Here is a 15,615-nt window from a genome sequence, read left to right as displayed (position 1 = left end):
AATCATAGGTTTTTCCCTAGTTAAGTATAGCATTTTAAATTCTCTAGCCCATAAAAAAAATGTCTATGAAGAAGTACAAGCAACGCTGTGCCAACCAACAAGAGTCTTGTGAAATCTCTTTTTGGATTATTAATGGCAGACAGTTATCGTTCCGATCACCTTCATGATCCAGATATGCACCCGACGTTTCGTAATTAGTTCCCCAGCCAGACCTCTGCCCTGTGAGGACAGACAGGGCTGAGATGGGGAGGGCCCCAACGGGAGGCGGAACGTGGGGGCCTCAGTGCGAGTACAAGCTCGGGCTCTGTGATCCTTCTCACTGCCAGCAGGGGCAGAAGTAAAAAAGCTGAGGAGTGTGCCTTCATTACCTTTGGCTTCCACAGCACCTGATAAGCATTCTACCAGAGCAATAAGAAACATAATGACTACAAGGGACTTTACAGATGACCTTGTTTAATCTCCTACTTTTCCTCTCTGCCTTCTGTAAGGCTGACTGCCCTGGACAGAAATCCCCGCTGCACTGATCTTTATTTTTATCTTTTCTTAAAACTCACCACATTAGGAATCAAGAATTGTGTGTGTGTATACACATGCATCTACATACATATGTATAATATACCTATTTGGAGGAAAACATTATTCCTTTAAAAATGTTAATTTTGGACACTCCATGTTCATATACAGAGGGAGAAGCAATGACAAGTGACATTATTGCGGAAGCTTAATAATGAGACGACGTTCCAGGTTGCCTTTTCCATTTTGTTATGTTGCATTTAACTTATTTTATATTACTATTAATTCAAACCAATACTCAAATTTCTAAGCACTTAAAATGTGAACATAGATACATACTTCCATCAAATATAACACAATATTTGGGGGTTTCATTTTAAAAAACTCACTAGAATTTGATTTTAAAAGCCCATTTGTAACAACACAAGTCTTAAGATTACATTTGTATGGAAATTTCCAACTGCCATAAGAAGTGGGTTCAAAATAACAACAGCTCCCACCATTACCACATAGGTCCCGTGTCATGCTGTGCGCTCACAAGATGCTGCCTGAACATCTACAAGGCATTTTGCTGGATGTGGGGACAGGTGAAGGAAGAATGGAGAGAAGTGGAGAGATGGGAGGCTCAGTTCTTGAATATGACATTTCACTGACTGTTAATATAACTAGTTTTAAAAAATTCTTTCACATATGTTTTAGTTGATTTTTTTCTTTTATTTTTAGCGAGAGAAACAGAGACAGAGAAAGAAAGGGACAGATAGGGACAAACAGGCAGGAAGGGAGAGAGATGAAAAGCAACAATTCTTCGTTGTGTCACCTTAGTTGTTCCTTGATTGCTTTCTCATATGTGCCTTGACGGGGGTGAGGGGTGGGAGTGGGGCTCCAGCAGAGTGAGTGACCCCTTGCTCAAGCCAGTGACCTTGGGCTTCAAGCCAGCGACCCTGCACTCAAGGCCCTGTGCTCAAGCCTGATGAGCCAGTGCTCAAGCCAGCGACCTTAGGGTTTCGAATCTATATCCTCTGTGTCCCAGTCTAACACTCTATCCACTATGCCACCACCTGGTCAGGCTTAGTTAATTCTTTAAAAAATTAATATATTAAAATTTTGTTCCATATGAGCCTTAATAAAACTTTAACAAAAAAGCAATATATTAATAAATCAAATGCTTCCAAATATAATTGATCAGAGAAATTAATAGTGATATAAGAGAAATTATAGAGCATGTAGTTTAAGTCCAAATTTTTTACTACATTTATTTTTATCTGTTGGTTCATTTTGTATTAACTCTCAAATAGAAATAAAGACCATAAGGCTTGAATTTGTCTATATCCTCAGAAGAAAAGATCATTTTCAGCAGGGGCTGGCCAGACCTACTCTTCAGTTTACTAAACCACAGAATGTCTTGTTTATTGGCCCAGACTGATAGGTTCATTATTATTACTTTATCCCAGTAGATATTAAAGCAATAATTTTACTAAATATTACAAGGTTCATGTTATAATGTTTTAACTGCAGTATCAATCCACATTTAAGGATTCATTGCTTGCATATTATTTTGGCAACATTAAACCTATTAATATAACAGGTCACATCTTTCATTTATATGCAGAAGCCAAGTATCTTAAACTCAAAAATCAACCAGTCACCACAAGACTACCTTAAAAAAGATTTTTAAGGCCCTGGCCGGTTGGCTCAGTGGTAGAGCGTTGGCCTGGTGTGCAGAAGTCCCGGGTTTGATTCCCGGCCAGGGCACACAGGAGAAGCGCCCATCTGCTTCTCCACCCCTCCCCCTCTCCTTCCTCTCTGTCTCTCTCTTCCCCTCCCGCAGCGAGGCTCCATTGGAGCAAAGATGGCCCGGGCGCTGGGGATGGCTCCTTGGCCTCTGCCCCAGGCGCTGGAGTGGCTCTGGTCGCGGCAGAGCAACGCCCCGGAGGGCCAGAGCATCGCCCCCTGGTGGGCTTGCCGGGTGGATCTCGGTCGGGCGGGAGTCTGTCTGTCTCTCCCCGTTTCCAGCTTCAGGAAAAAAAAAAAAAAAAAAAGTTTTTTAAGCCTGACCAGGCAGTGGTGCAGTGGATAGAGCGATGGACTGGGCTGCAGAGGACCCAGATTCGAACCCCCCAGGTTGCTAGCTTGAGCACGAGTTCATCCAGCTTGAGCGTGGGATCATAGACATGACCCCAGGATCGCTGGCTTAAAGTCCAAGGTCGCTGGCTTGAGCAAGGGGTCATTCGCTCTGCTGTCCCACCCTCCCCACCTGACCCAGTCAAAGCACATATGAGAAAGCAATCACTGAACAACTAAGGTGCTGTAACGAAGAACTGATGCTTCTCCTCTCACTACCTTCCTACCTGTCCCTGTCTATTCCTCTCTTTGACTCTGTCTCTGTCAAAAAAAATTTTAAGTATCTTCTCACTAAACTCATTTTAAAGTACTTACTAAAATTCTTAATGTTTTCTTTTTAATTGTTTAATTTGCCTAAGTAGCCAGGTTTCTGTTATTTTTGTTATTACAGATAATCTTATTTTATAGAACTATCTGAATTAAAAATACCAAACAAAACACTGAATACTTTAACAGAGGGAGTAAAAGAAATACAGAGGATTTCACTGTATTCTGTGGTGCATAAAAATGTAACTACTCTTATGTAATTGACACTGCCCGGAAGCGAGTTAAGAAGCAAGGGCTCTGAGGCCCCCCACAATCACGTCAGGGTTCTTGATTGCATTGTGACCTCTATAACCGGCAAGAAAAACAGTTTTGGATTCAGAAAACAATATCCATTAGGGGGTAATTTGTAATAACAAAAATAGTGGCTACCATGTCCCACACATATGAGGAACTCCATTTTTCTGATACAGAACCAGAGGTTTAGAGATGAAGCAATCTGCCAAGGTCGTATGAACAATAAGCAAGCCCCTGAGGCAAGGCGGGGCCTCAGTCATCTCTGTCCAGAGCACCTCAGGTGTGGGGGCACTCGCTGCTGGTGGGGTGCCTGTGTCTGACTTTTTTTTACAGAGACAGAGAGAGAGTCAGAGAGAGGGATAGACAGGGACAGACAGACAGGAACGGAGAGAGATGAGAAGCATCAATTATCAGTTTTTCGTTGTGACACTTTAGTTGTTCATTGATTGCTTTCTCATATGTGCCTTGACCACAGGCCTTCAGCAGACCGAGTAACCCCTTGCTGGAGCCAGGGACCTTGGGTTCAAGCTGGTGGGCTTTTGCTCAAACCAGGTGGGCTTTTGCTCAAACCAGATGAGCCCGCACTCAAGTTGGCAACCTCAGGGTCTCGAACCTGGGTCCTCTGCATCCCAGTCCAATGCTCTATCCACTGCGCCACCGCCTGGTCAGGCCTGTGTCTGACTTTTAATGTCAGAAGTTTTTTGTTTAGTCTGCTCCAGAAATTAGCTCGCTCTTTCTTGTGTTAGGATGTTGGCAGTTTATTTCTTTTTAAGATTTTATTTTTATTCATTTTAGTGAGGGGGGAGAGCAGGAAGCATCAACTCCCATATGTGCCTTGACCAGGCAAGCCTAGGGTTTTGAACCGCCGACCTCAGCATTGCAGGTGGATGCTTTATCCACTGCGCCACCACAGGCCAGGCGTAGATGTGGGCAGTCTTAAAATGACAAGTTGATCCAGAAGACATTTACAATTATTTTTTTCTCTAAATTATGTTGACAACTTTATAGGATAATCATTTTTTAAAAAATGGTGTATTTTTTAAATGACCCCCCCTGAGAGACAGTGATCTTTCTTGCAATCAATGCTTTACCAAATCCTTATAACAGAAAAAAGAAAAATACCATGTTATATAACACAGCAAAATAGGAAGCCTTTCTGTTTTGTTTTCTTCCCTTCTTAAAAAAAAACAAAAAACTCTTAATAAACAAACACCTGTCTGGTGTTAGGCCCAACTGATTTCTTTTTTCCACCTTGGTGAATGCTTTCACCAAAGATGTGAGACACTCCTGGCTTCACTCTCTGAAATAAGATTTGGCAGCTGTCCAACACCACAGAACAAGGTTACATAACGGGACACTTCAAGAAGCAAAAAAGAAAACCACAGTGAAACGAGGCTTTGGTGAGTAGGCTCATGGGTAGGCAGAATACACTTTCGCCAACACAGAAAATAGTCACTGGCAAGGCCACGTGAACAATTATGTAAATGCTCAGCGTTTTTCCCACAATAAACCTCGGAACTGTAAATACTTCCATATCACAGCGGTGACCTTCTAAGAGAATAAGAGAACATATCTGCCGGAGGGAACTGTTTCTGCCCTAGTCTGAATTCTTCTGGGGATGCTCTCAGAAGTCAAGTTCGACTCCCCCTTTCCTCTTCTTTTAATAATGCCACCACAAGGAGCATTTTAAAGTAACAGTCATTTCAATGGAAAGAGTCAAATTCTGAGACTTTGACTTTATCAGCAACTCTAAAAAGTATGTACTACAACTCATCTATTTAACATAAGCTCTTTCCTGAGCATACTTTTTTTAAAACAGTATGCCTAAGCTGGTTTTAATTTTTTAGCTCCAGAGAAGGAAGCAGACTTCTACTTTTTCATGTGCTTTTTTCCCCCCCAAGACAAATACCATTAAAACAGTCTGGGTACCAAGAGTCACAATTGGTCCCAGAGTCAGCACTTTCCGGCTATACAAAATTTCCTCATTAAAGCCATGTGCTAATTAAAGTAGAGAAACTATTAGAAATACAACCCCAAAATTAGGGAATATATGCTTGTTTATGCAAATCCTTGAAAAGACCTATTTATGGTCTCAAGTTTCATCTGAAATCAAAGATACCAGCTAAAAGGTAAGGCCTTAAGATTAAAGAAGGAGAAGAAAATGCTATTTGGTTTACCCTGAAATATTAGCAATCTTTACACAGCCCATACATATGGAATCTGTCCTTTATCCTAAAATGGTCTGAGTATCATAAAAATCTCCTCCTCACTATGGAAAAAACAGACCCTATTGGGAGCTTTGTATTTAGCATGTGAGTAAAATAAATACTGGTGTTAAAAATCAGGACAACTGGCAAATTTGGAATAAAATTTTCTGCTACAGAGCCTAGTGCATTCTGCTGAATAAATTAATAAACAAATGAAAAAAACAGGGTTTTCAGCAGCAGCATCTTCTGAAACCAGATACCCCCAACATAAAAACTATTAACAGTTTGTCTGAACTAAAAATATTTATGTTTTAAGAACTTCATCATAAAGTTGTTTAATTACTGGGAAGTTACTAGGGAAATGCCAGTCCATCCATTTACTCATTACATGTAACTGGGTTTCATGCATGGCCTCACACTGTACGTTCTTTGAATTAGGTTGCAAAGGACTGAACTTCAAGGTCTTATGCTATAAATACAGGCAAGATCTACACACAGCTTGAATCAACACACATCATTTTGATGAAAGATGATTAAAGTATAGTTGGTAAAACACATTAACACAATAATTTAAAACTACACACACACAAGGTGAAAGCATATACTCAAAGGCTGAGGAGATGCTGGTGTCGGTAGCACCAACACTCCCATGGTCGTCAGTCTCCTTTCATCATGGTCAATTCCCTTATGGAGGAGAAACGACAGAAACTATGGGAAATGCAGACCATCTGCTCAATCCAGATGCAACAGCACATGACTCTTATAGCCAAAGCTTTTTTTTTTTTTTTTTACCAGAAACAGAGATAAGGTCTAATCTTTTCACAAAATACCCAAGAGACATATTTGCCTTACAAATAAGAATAATGCCAAAATCATTCAATGAGACCTTGTAAATAGTCAATATTTTTTACCACTGAAATACACTGATTAAACAGAATACTAAATCAGCATTAGAGAAAAAAGGGTTGGATTCTATTAGTTTTATTCTGCTTAAACCCATGCTTAAAACACCTTCATTCCCTAAATAGCAAGAATATTTTAGCCCAGTCATCCTAGTTTTAAAAAGACATCAGCAGATACTGCTTTAATATTGTGAATTTCAAGTAATGTACATTTCCTTTCTTATAAGATTAAAAAAAAATATTCTTACCTTGAAATTGTGAACCTTTTCATATTTTGGAATTTGCTCATTTTCTTTCAGAGTAGCTCTTCTAACAAGTGATGTCAACTGCGAATAAGCAAAGAGTTTCAGAGGTTGCCAGATTGTCACAGATGACTTTTGAGAACCCAGTTTCATTCCCAGTGCTGCTATCAATAAATCTTGCTGACGGCCCTCTTGTTTTGATTTGTGAACTGTGGCTCTCTTAGTTTTCCTACCCGACCAGGACTCTTTGGATGGCATTTTCGAAATTCACAGGAAAGAAATAAAACCTATATTGATCTATGTCTGTCGATGAACTCTATTCAGCTAACAAATGAGCATTCTGCCAGCCAGCACAGAACCCTAAGCTACAGAGAGCTGCAGAGAAACATCACAGAGAAGTGGAGGAAGATGATGAAGCACTTCTTAAAAAGAGGTCAACTAACCAGAAAAATTCTTCTTTCTTCCTTTTTTTTTAAAGGGCTCTATATTTAAGCTTCTGAAAACTTGAGTCTGAACAGAAATAGTCGATGCTAACATACAAAACATTCAACATCTCTCCCTTTTTAAAAGCCATCCAATTTTGACAAATGATACATTTCTAAAAGCTTTCTCCTCTGTTGAATATATTAACGTCCACTCTGAATGAAAGATTCCTACATACTGCCTGCAATCAGTTTCTAGCCACAGACACCCTGTGCAGCTCCTAGCAGAGAGTGGGGGAGGGGAGGGACTTGACAAGGAAGGCTGGATTAGACTGGTCACCGCAGGAAAGGAGATAGCCAATGAAAATCAAGCAACAGTATTTAAGTACTGTATTCCTCAACTTCCTCCGTCTCTGTTTCTCCCTCCTCATGTTCTTGCTAGCTCAAGGAAAATCAAGACCCACAGTGGGAAGACAATGAGCAATGAATGAGTCATGCATTATTACAAAATGGAATATATTGTTACCTATTAAAAGCAAAGGAAAATTAACATGCAGCACCAGGTTTTAAAAAGAATGCACCACTGCCAGGTAAATTATGAAAGGCTGATCTATGCCCTTCTTTGTGCATATGGACTGAGGTTAGTTAACTAAAACCAAATTTTATTAAAGATGAGCAAAAGCTGGTAAGTATTTTGAGGGAAAAGAAAAGGAGTTTAGATATTATACTATTTTCATGTAGAAAAAGGAACATGCATAAAATATTGCTAACACCCTGAAGTGGTTAGTTTGTCTCTGAGTTGTTTTGTTGTTGGTCTATACTTAAATAGATCCAACCGTATTTTAACTCTTACTTTCAGTATTCATTATTCAAAGAGCTGAGGTCAGGCCATAGTGGGAGCCCATTGGGAATAATTCCTCACGTACACAGGTCCCAGATTAGTGTTACTGTTCTTACAGGAAGGACCCTTGGATGTTTGCTGATGTAGAAAAGGGGTGCTGGGATGCTCATGGATTGAAAGAATTAATATTGTTTAAATGTCCATACTGCTTAAAGCAATCTATAGATTCAATGCAATCTCTATCAAACTACCAATGACATTTTTCACAGAACTAGAACAAATAATTCTAAAATTAATATGGAACCACAAAAGGCCCTGACTAGCCAAAACAATCTTGATAAAGAAGAACAAAATTAGAGATACCGTGTTCCCTGATTGCAAGCTATACTATAAAGCTAATCAAAACAACATGATACTGGCACAAAAACAGACACACAGGTCAACGAAACAGAATAGAGAGCCTAGAATTAAACCAAGGCTTATATGGTCAATTATGACAAAGGAGGCAAGAATATGCAATGGGGAAAAGATAGTCTCTTCAATAAATGGTATTGGGAAAACTGGACAGATATATGCAAGAAAAAAAAAGAGAGAAATAAGACCAGTTTCTTACACTATATACAGAAATAAACTCAAAATGGATTAAATCTTACTTAAATGTAAGACCTGAAACCATAAAACTAGAAAAAACATAGGCAGTAAACTCTTTGACACTGGTCTTACAGGATATTTTTGAATATGTCTCCTTGGGCCAGGCAACAAAAGCAAAAATAAATGATACTACATCAGACTAAAAAGCTTTTGCACAGTGAAAGAAACCATCAACAATATGAAAAGGCAGCCTACTGAGTGGGAGAGGTTATTTACAAATGGTATCTCCGATAAGGGGTTAATATCCAAAATATATTTAAAATCCATATAACTCAACATCAAAAAAATCAATCAAATTAAAAAATGGGAAGAAGACCTAAATAGACATTTCTTTAAAGACAAATAGATGGCCAACAGACACATGAAAAGATTACCAATCAACAGGAAAATGAAAATCAAAACCTCAGTGGGATAACATCTCACACATGTCAGAATGGCTAGCTATTATCAAAAGACAACAAGTACGTGTTGGTAAGGATTTGGAGAAAAGGCAACCCTTATGCACTGTTGGTGGGATTGTAAACTAGTGCAACCACTATAAAAAACAGTATGAAGATTTCTCAAAAAATTAAAAATAGAACTACTGTACAACCCAGCACTTCTACTTCTGGAAAGCTACCTGAAGAAAATAAAAACAATAATTTGAAAAGACATATGCACCCCTATGTTCATTGCAAAATTGCTTACAATAGCCAAGATGTGGAGCACCTAGGTGTCCACTAATAAATGGATAATGGGTAAAGAAGATTTGGTGTGTGTGTATGTATATGTATGATGAAATATTGCTTAGTTGTAAAGAATGAAATTGTGCCATTTGCAACAACATGGATAAATCTAGAGAGTATTATATTAAGTGAAATAAGTCAGACAAGAAAAACACCATATGATTTCATTTACATGTGAACTCTAAAAAACAAAACAAATAAAGAAACAAAATGAAACAAAAACAATCTCACCGATACACAGAAGAAACTGATGGTTGCCAAAGGAGAGGGTGGTGGGAAGCTGGTCAGAAAAAGGGAAAGGGATTAAGAAGTACAAACTTACAGTTATAAAATAAGCTATGGGAATGTGATGTACAGCGTAGAGAATATTGTCAATAATATGTATGGTGACAGATGGGTAATAGATTTATTGTGATCACAAGGTATATAAAAGCTGAATCACTATTGTCTATCTAAACTAATATTGTATGTAAACTATAATTAAAAATAAATTTAAAAATGAACACTAAATCATTAAAAATGTTTTTTTGGAGATAATTTTTTAAAATAAGAAAGGGTGAGGGCTGGATAATAGACTCAAATCCACCTCCATTTAAAAGCAATACTCGGCCCTGGCCGGCTGGCTTAGTGGACAGAGTGTCGGTCCTGCATGTAGACATCCTGGGTTCAATCCCCAGTCAGGGAGCACATGAGAAACGACCATCTGCTTCTCTTCCCCTCCCTCTCCATCTTCTCTCTTTCTCTTCCCCTCTAGCAGCCAGTGCCTTGATTGGTTCAAGCATTGGCCTCAGGTGCTAAAGATAACTTGGTTGATTTAAGCATCACCAGTCGGGTTGCCAGGTGGATCCCGGTTGGGGCATATGCGGAAGTCTGCCTCACTATCTCCCCTCGTCTCATTTAAAAAAAAACAAACAAAAAAACAATACCTATACTTTTTACTGTGGGGCAATAAGAAGCTTGTTTCTCATGTTGGTTCCCTAAATGTCTCCCATCTGTTTCCTCATACAATAGTAATTAAGTTTAACCCATTATGATTCTAATATTACACTATATTTAAAGAATCTAAAACTATATTTAATTCAGTCCATGTGCTTAATGCAAACAATTAATCTAAGATTTCATAATCTGTAGGGAGTACGTGCCCAATGAAGAGTTTCATTTAATTAGGACATGAAGTGGTCCTTAAACCGTGCTAAATACTGACATATTGGATGGCTAATTTTCTCAACATCCCCCAATTTATTATTTGCCTAAGTCTGTAGTCCCTTCTTTTAAAATGGTTTATTCTTTTAAAAACATTTCTATGGGGAACGGGGGGGGGGCACAATGCGTTGTGTAGAGGGTGTTATCTTGAGTGGGATACTTGAAACCATGTCAACATAATAAATTAAAAATTGTAAAAACTGGCCTTGGCCAGTTGGCTCAGTGGTAGTGTGTCGGCCTGGCATGTGGATGTCCCCGTTTGATACCTGGTCAGGGCACACAGGAGAAGTGACCATCTGCTTCTCTACCCTTCCCTCTCTCCCTTCTCTCTATCTCTATCTCTCTTTCTCCCACAGCCATGACTCGGTTGGAGCAAGCTGGCCCCGGTTGCTGAGGATGGCTCCATGGCCTCACCTCAGGCACTAAAATACCTTGGTTGTCGAGCAATGGAGTAACGGCCCCAGACAGGCAGAGCATTGCCCCATAGGGTGCTTGCCAGGTGGATCCCTGTTGGGGTGCAGGTGCAAGTCTGTCTCTCTGCTTCCCTGCTTCCCATATAAGAAAAAGAAAAAAATATTAATAAAAACATTTCTAAGTAACTAAAAGAAATTAATATTTACACCTACAGATATTTCATTTTCATAAATTTATACTCATGTGATTAATATGAGACAAAAATTGTTTCCATTTCAAGAGAAAATACAATTGAAAAATTTCCTGGCCTAACCTAAATTATTCTTCAGCTTAGAGCTAGATGGTCATGTGATGACTAAAAATATAAAGGCCAACCAATTCTTCAGTAATGCACAACCTAAAGTTAAGATAATTGGTTCTCACTAGGCACCAGATTAAAAACAAATTCCAAAGATAAATTTAACAGTAATTTTTTTCCTCCGTAATATTTACATGACTAACTTAAAGAAAACAATTACTCATATAAAGCAGGTAGCTTTCTTATGTTTTCTGAGTATTTATGATCCAGGATCTTTATTATAGATCATCCTCAGTATTTCAGCTGTAGCTAAAATTCAACCAAAGCATAAAAATATTAATGGTAGCCTGACCAGGAAGTGGTGCAGGTCTATCCAGAGCATCAGACTGGGACACAAGAGGACCTACGTTTGAAACCTCAAGGTTGCCGGCTTGAGTGCGGATTGATAGTTTGGGCGTGGGATCACAGACATGACCCCATGGTCATTGGCTCGAGCCCAAAAGTCGCTGGCTTGAAGCCCAAGGTCGCTGGCTTGAGTAAGGCATCACTTGTTCTGCTGCAGCCCCCCAGTCAAGGCACATATGAGAAAGCAATCAATGAACAACTAAGGTGTCACAACAAAGAATTGATACTTCTCATCTCTCTCTCACTTTCTGTCTGTCCCTATCTGTCCCTCACTCTGACATTCTCTCATGTCTCTGTCAATATATATATATATGTATGTATACATATATATATTAATGGTAGACTCATCCAGAATAATTGTGGCTGGGTAAAAGTGTACATTTTGTCATTGAGAGGCAAAGTCTACTGTAAGCTCCGCAGAGTCATACTGTCGTTCCTGAATACTTTTTCTACCTAACCAAGAAATACTACATAATTTGGGCAGCTACCTAGGATAGTAAAGAGACAGGAAACAGCTTAAGTAAAAATGTTCTTAGCTACTCTCAAATAGCTGACGGTTTGGCCACTATTATTCGTTCAATAACTACAACTGCATTTCTGTATTAATTTTGCTAAAGAGCTCTCAAGTCATAAGAACTGCTAGCTCTAAAATTCAGAACCAATATTAATGTTCTGATGTTTCAGACAAATGTATATCATTCATCTACATATATATATCTGTATCTCTATATCTATATGTATACCATATATATACACATATGTACATATAGCCTTACTTAGCTAGAGTTATAGCACCTATTAATTATGGTTATTATTTAAGTACTTAGGTTCCAGACACCCAGTTAGACATTTTACACATAACATGCCTATGAGGTATATATTTTATCCTCATTTTATAGTTGAAAGAACTGAGGCCTACAGAGTTAACTTCCCAAAACTGCACAGCTAGTAGGCTGTGGGTAAGAGTTGAGCTCTTGAACACCAAGCTTTATCCACCCAAATGAGAGGAACCTGGAGTCTGAGGGAAACTATTTCCTTCTCTCTCATCTATTCAAGGTGGTTTCTGTAGTTTTTTTCCTTTCAATTTTGAAGAGCAGCAATAGATGGTAAGACAGAGCAAGCAATGAGTAACACTGGATGGTAAGATAAGTAATAGTAACTAAGATGTCTAAATCTCAAGTTTAGCACAGAGCACATGCAGTAGACAGTGCAGCCCTCTAAGCCCCAAACACCCCACCTTTATAAAGCCTTAGATGGTTTGCACCAATTAGATGTGATCTTGCCCATCTGTGAACCTCCAGCTCTTTACTTGTTCATTAATTATGAGACATATTACACTCTACCTCTTATCACAGTTAACTTGTATAGCTGTTTGTACAGAACTGGGTCTTATACATCTTAATATAAACCTTGAATCTATCACAGTAGCTTGTACAAATAAGGTTCAATAAAAACTTGGTTAAAAGAATAAAACCAATGACGTCAGAGTAATGGCATCATGAGAGATACTCCTGATCTCTTCCCTTGAAATTTCAACTAACGAGACAACTATAATGAAGTGAAGGAACCCCAGCTGGGCTCACAGGCACACCCAAAATACCTGTGCACTGAATGGACTAAAGGTGGGACAGGGTGAAAAGGGAGGTGGTAGATAAAACGCATTTGTGGTGGACAGACAAACCTGGAGTGACTAGGTTTATTTTATTTTTTCTATGCTGGAACACGGGGGAGAGGGAAGCTCAGGCTTTTGGATGTTATCTAAAAGGTACTGAGAGGAAAACTCAGAGTAACTGGGTCTCCTGCCAGGAGGAGCAGTGAGATAGAATGGCAGAAGGGGAGATAAACCAAAGGGGCCAGAGCGTGAGGTCAAAACCAGCGTTGCCCAGTCTGCCTGTAGCCTGCACTCAGCAGACAGAGAAAGCTAAAGTGCAGCTACCCCCAACCTCCCAGATCCTAACACTCTCACCGTGCGGTACCTAGAGTGGCAGAGACAAACCCCACAACTAGCTCTCCAGAGCCCCTCTCTACCCTGAAGAACAGAGGTGCTAAATGTCTGGTCCCCAGGTCTGTTGAGACGAGGGGAGGAGCGCCTGGAGCCTGAGATCGCCATTGCTAGAGACTTAAAGCTGGAAAGCTGAAGATGTAAAGTCGAGGCCATAAAGCCCTCACAACACACCCCACCCACCAATGTGACAGCAGCCCCACCTACATCATTGGGACAGCAACATCTCAGAGCAGGATACACCAGGAACTTCACAGAGCTAGAACGTGTAATGCAGCAACACCTACTGGAAGAAACCTCTCAAAACCAAAATTTATTTTTCTGTTTTTTTCTTCTATTTTTTGCTCTTTTGAATTTAAATTTAGATTTATATTTTTTATTCTTATTTTTTTGTGGGTGTTTTTTTATTTTTGTTTGTTTTCAATATTTTTCCTGTGCTTTTTATTTTTATCATAATTTTTAAATATATTTTTTATTGTATTTTTAGTTTATTTTTTTATTATTTCAGCTAATTTTTTGTTAGAGTTCTTAACAATACCACTTTCAAATGCCATCATGGTAGAAGAAATCAAATACCATGGCTACACAAGACAGAGGCATCGTTCAAAAAGGAAATGAGAAATATCCAGAAAAAAATGTCAACCACATAGGAACCTTGGAGTTAAATGATAGAGAATTCAAAATTGAAGGTCTGAAAACACTCACCGAGGTGGGAGAAAACACCAATAGGCAACTTAATGAGCTCAGAAAACAAATTAATGAACAAAACGAATACTTCACCAAAGAGACTGAAACTTTAAAAACAGAGATGAACTCAATAAATGAGTTGAAGAATGAGGTAAGAGGTTTAGCTAATAAAACAAGCCAGATAGAGGAAAGAATCAGTGACACTGAAGACAGGCAATTAGAAATACCACTGAGAGAAGAGGAGAGAGACCCATGAATTTAAAAAAATGAGAGAGCTCTACAAGAATTGTCTGACTCCACTAGAAAGAGCAATATAAGAATAATGAGTATATCAGGGGGAAAAAGGCAAAGAAGGGAATGGAGAGCCTATTCAAACAAATATTGATGAGAATTTCTCAAGACTATGAAAAGAGTTAGAGCCTTGAATCAAAAATCAAACAGAACACCGAGTTACCTAAATCCAAACAGACCTACTCCAAGGCACATCATAATAAAATTGTCAATAATGACAAAGAAAGGACTCTCAAGGCAGCTAGGGAAAAAGAGGACACATAAATGAAAGCCCATCAGGTTATCATCAGACATCTCAACAGAAACTCTACAAGCCAGAAGAGAGTGGATCCAAACATTCAAAGTACTGAAAGAGAGGAATTATCAGCCAAGAATACTATATCCATAAAAGTTATCCTTCAAATATGAGAAATAAAAACATTTACATACATACAGAAGCTGAGGAAATTTATCACCAGAAAACCCCCATTGCAGGAAATACTCAAGGAGGTTATGTGACCAGACACAAAGAACAAACCAAATCAAAACTACAAGTAAAAGCTCCAACAAGGTCATAATAAAAACATGCGTAATTTGTGACAACAATAACATAAAAGGGGAGAAGATAAAGATCTGCAGTAGCAAAGGAGAATAGAGTGTAGGAGCACTCATAAGACAAAGGACTCTTGGACATATGAACATTTTTTCTCTTAATAATCAAATGATAACCAACCACAAAAAGGCCACTACTGAAATACACAGCTTACAAAAAGAAACAGAGGAAAGGAGTATGGAATACTACCAAACAAAAACAACTGACAGAAACAAAAAAGGGAAGAACCAAACTAGACACTGAGCTACCTGGAAACAAAACATAAAATGGCTATAAGAAATCCTCAAATGTCAATAATTACCCTAAATGTAAATGGATTGAACTCACCAATAAAGAGGCACAGAGTAGCAGATTGGTCAAAAAGCAAAACCCAATCACATGCTGCCTTCAAGAGACACATTTAAGCTGCAAGAACAAAGGTAGATTCAAAGTGAAAGGTTGGAAAACAATTCTCCAAGCAAATAATATCCAAAGAAAAGAAGGTGTAGCCAGACTCATAACTGACAATGCTGACTTCAAGACAATAAAGGTAATCAAA

The 15,615-nt window shown here is 38.8% G+C and overlaps 1 protein-coding gene across 5 annotated transcripts in view; it reads right to left on the bottom strand.

Annotated features, from left to right (window-relative positions):
• CHN1 (chimerin 1) overlaps positions 1-15,615 on the bottom strand; it is a 227,390-nt gene that overhangs the window by 42,611 nt on the left and 169,164 nt on the right. For 4 of the 5 annotated variants that reach the window (XM_066281004.1, XM_066281005.1, XM_066281006.1 and 1 more), the window contains one exon: positions 6,553-6,630. In XM_066281004.1, the coding sequence (XP_066137101.1) occupies positions 6,553-6,630 (78 nt within the window). Of the gene's footprint in view, positions 1-6,552; positions 6,631-10,819; positions 10,934-15,615 lie in introns of all 5 variants that reach the window. The other variant, XM_066281007.1, reaches the window with a different exon arrangement.

The sequence above is a fragment of the Saccopteryx bilineata genome, chromosome 5 (assembly GCF_036850765.1).
Source record: "Saccopteryx bilineata isolate mSacBil1 chromosome 5, mSacBil1_pri_phased_curated, whole genome shotgun sequence".
Lineage (NCBI taxonomy): Eukaryota > Metazoa > Chordata > Mammalia > Chiroptera > Emballonuridae > Saccopteryx > Saccopteryx bilineata.
This window is presented reverse-complemented; position numbering and strand designations above follow the sequence as displayed.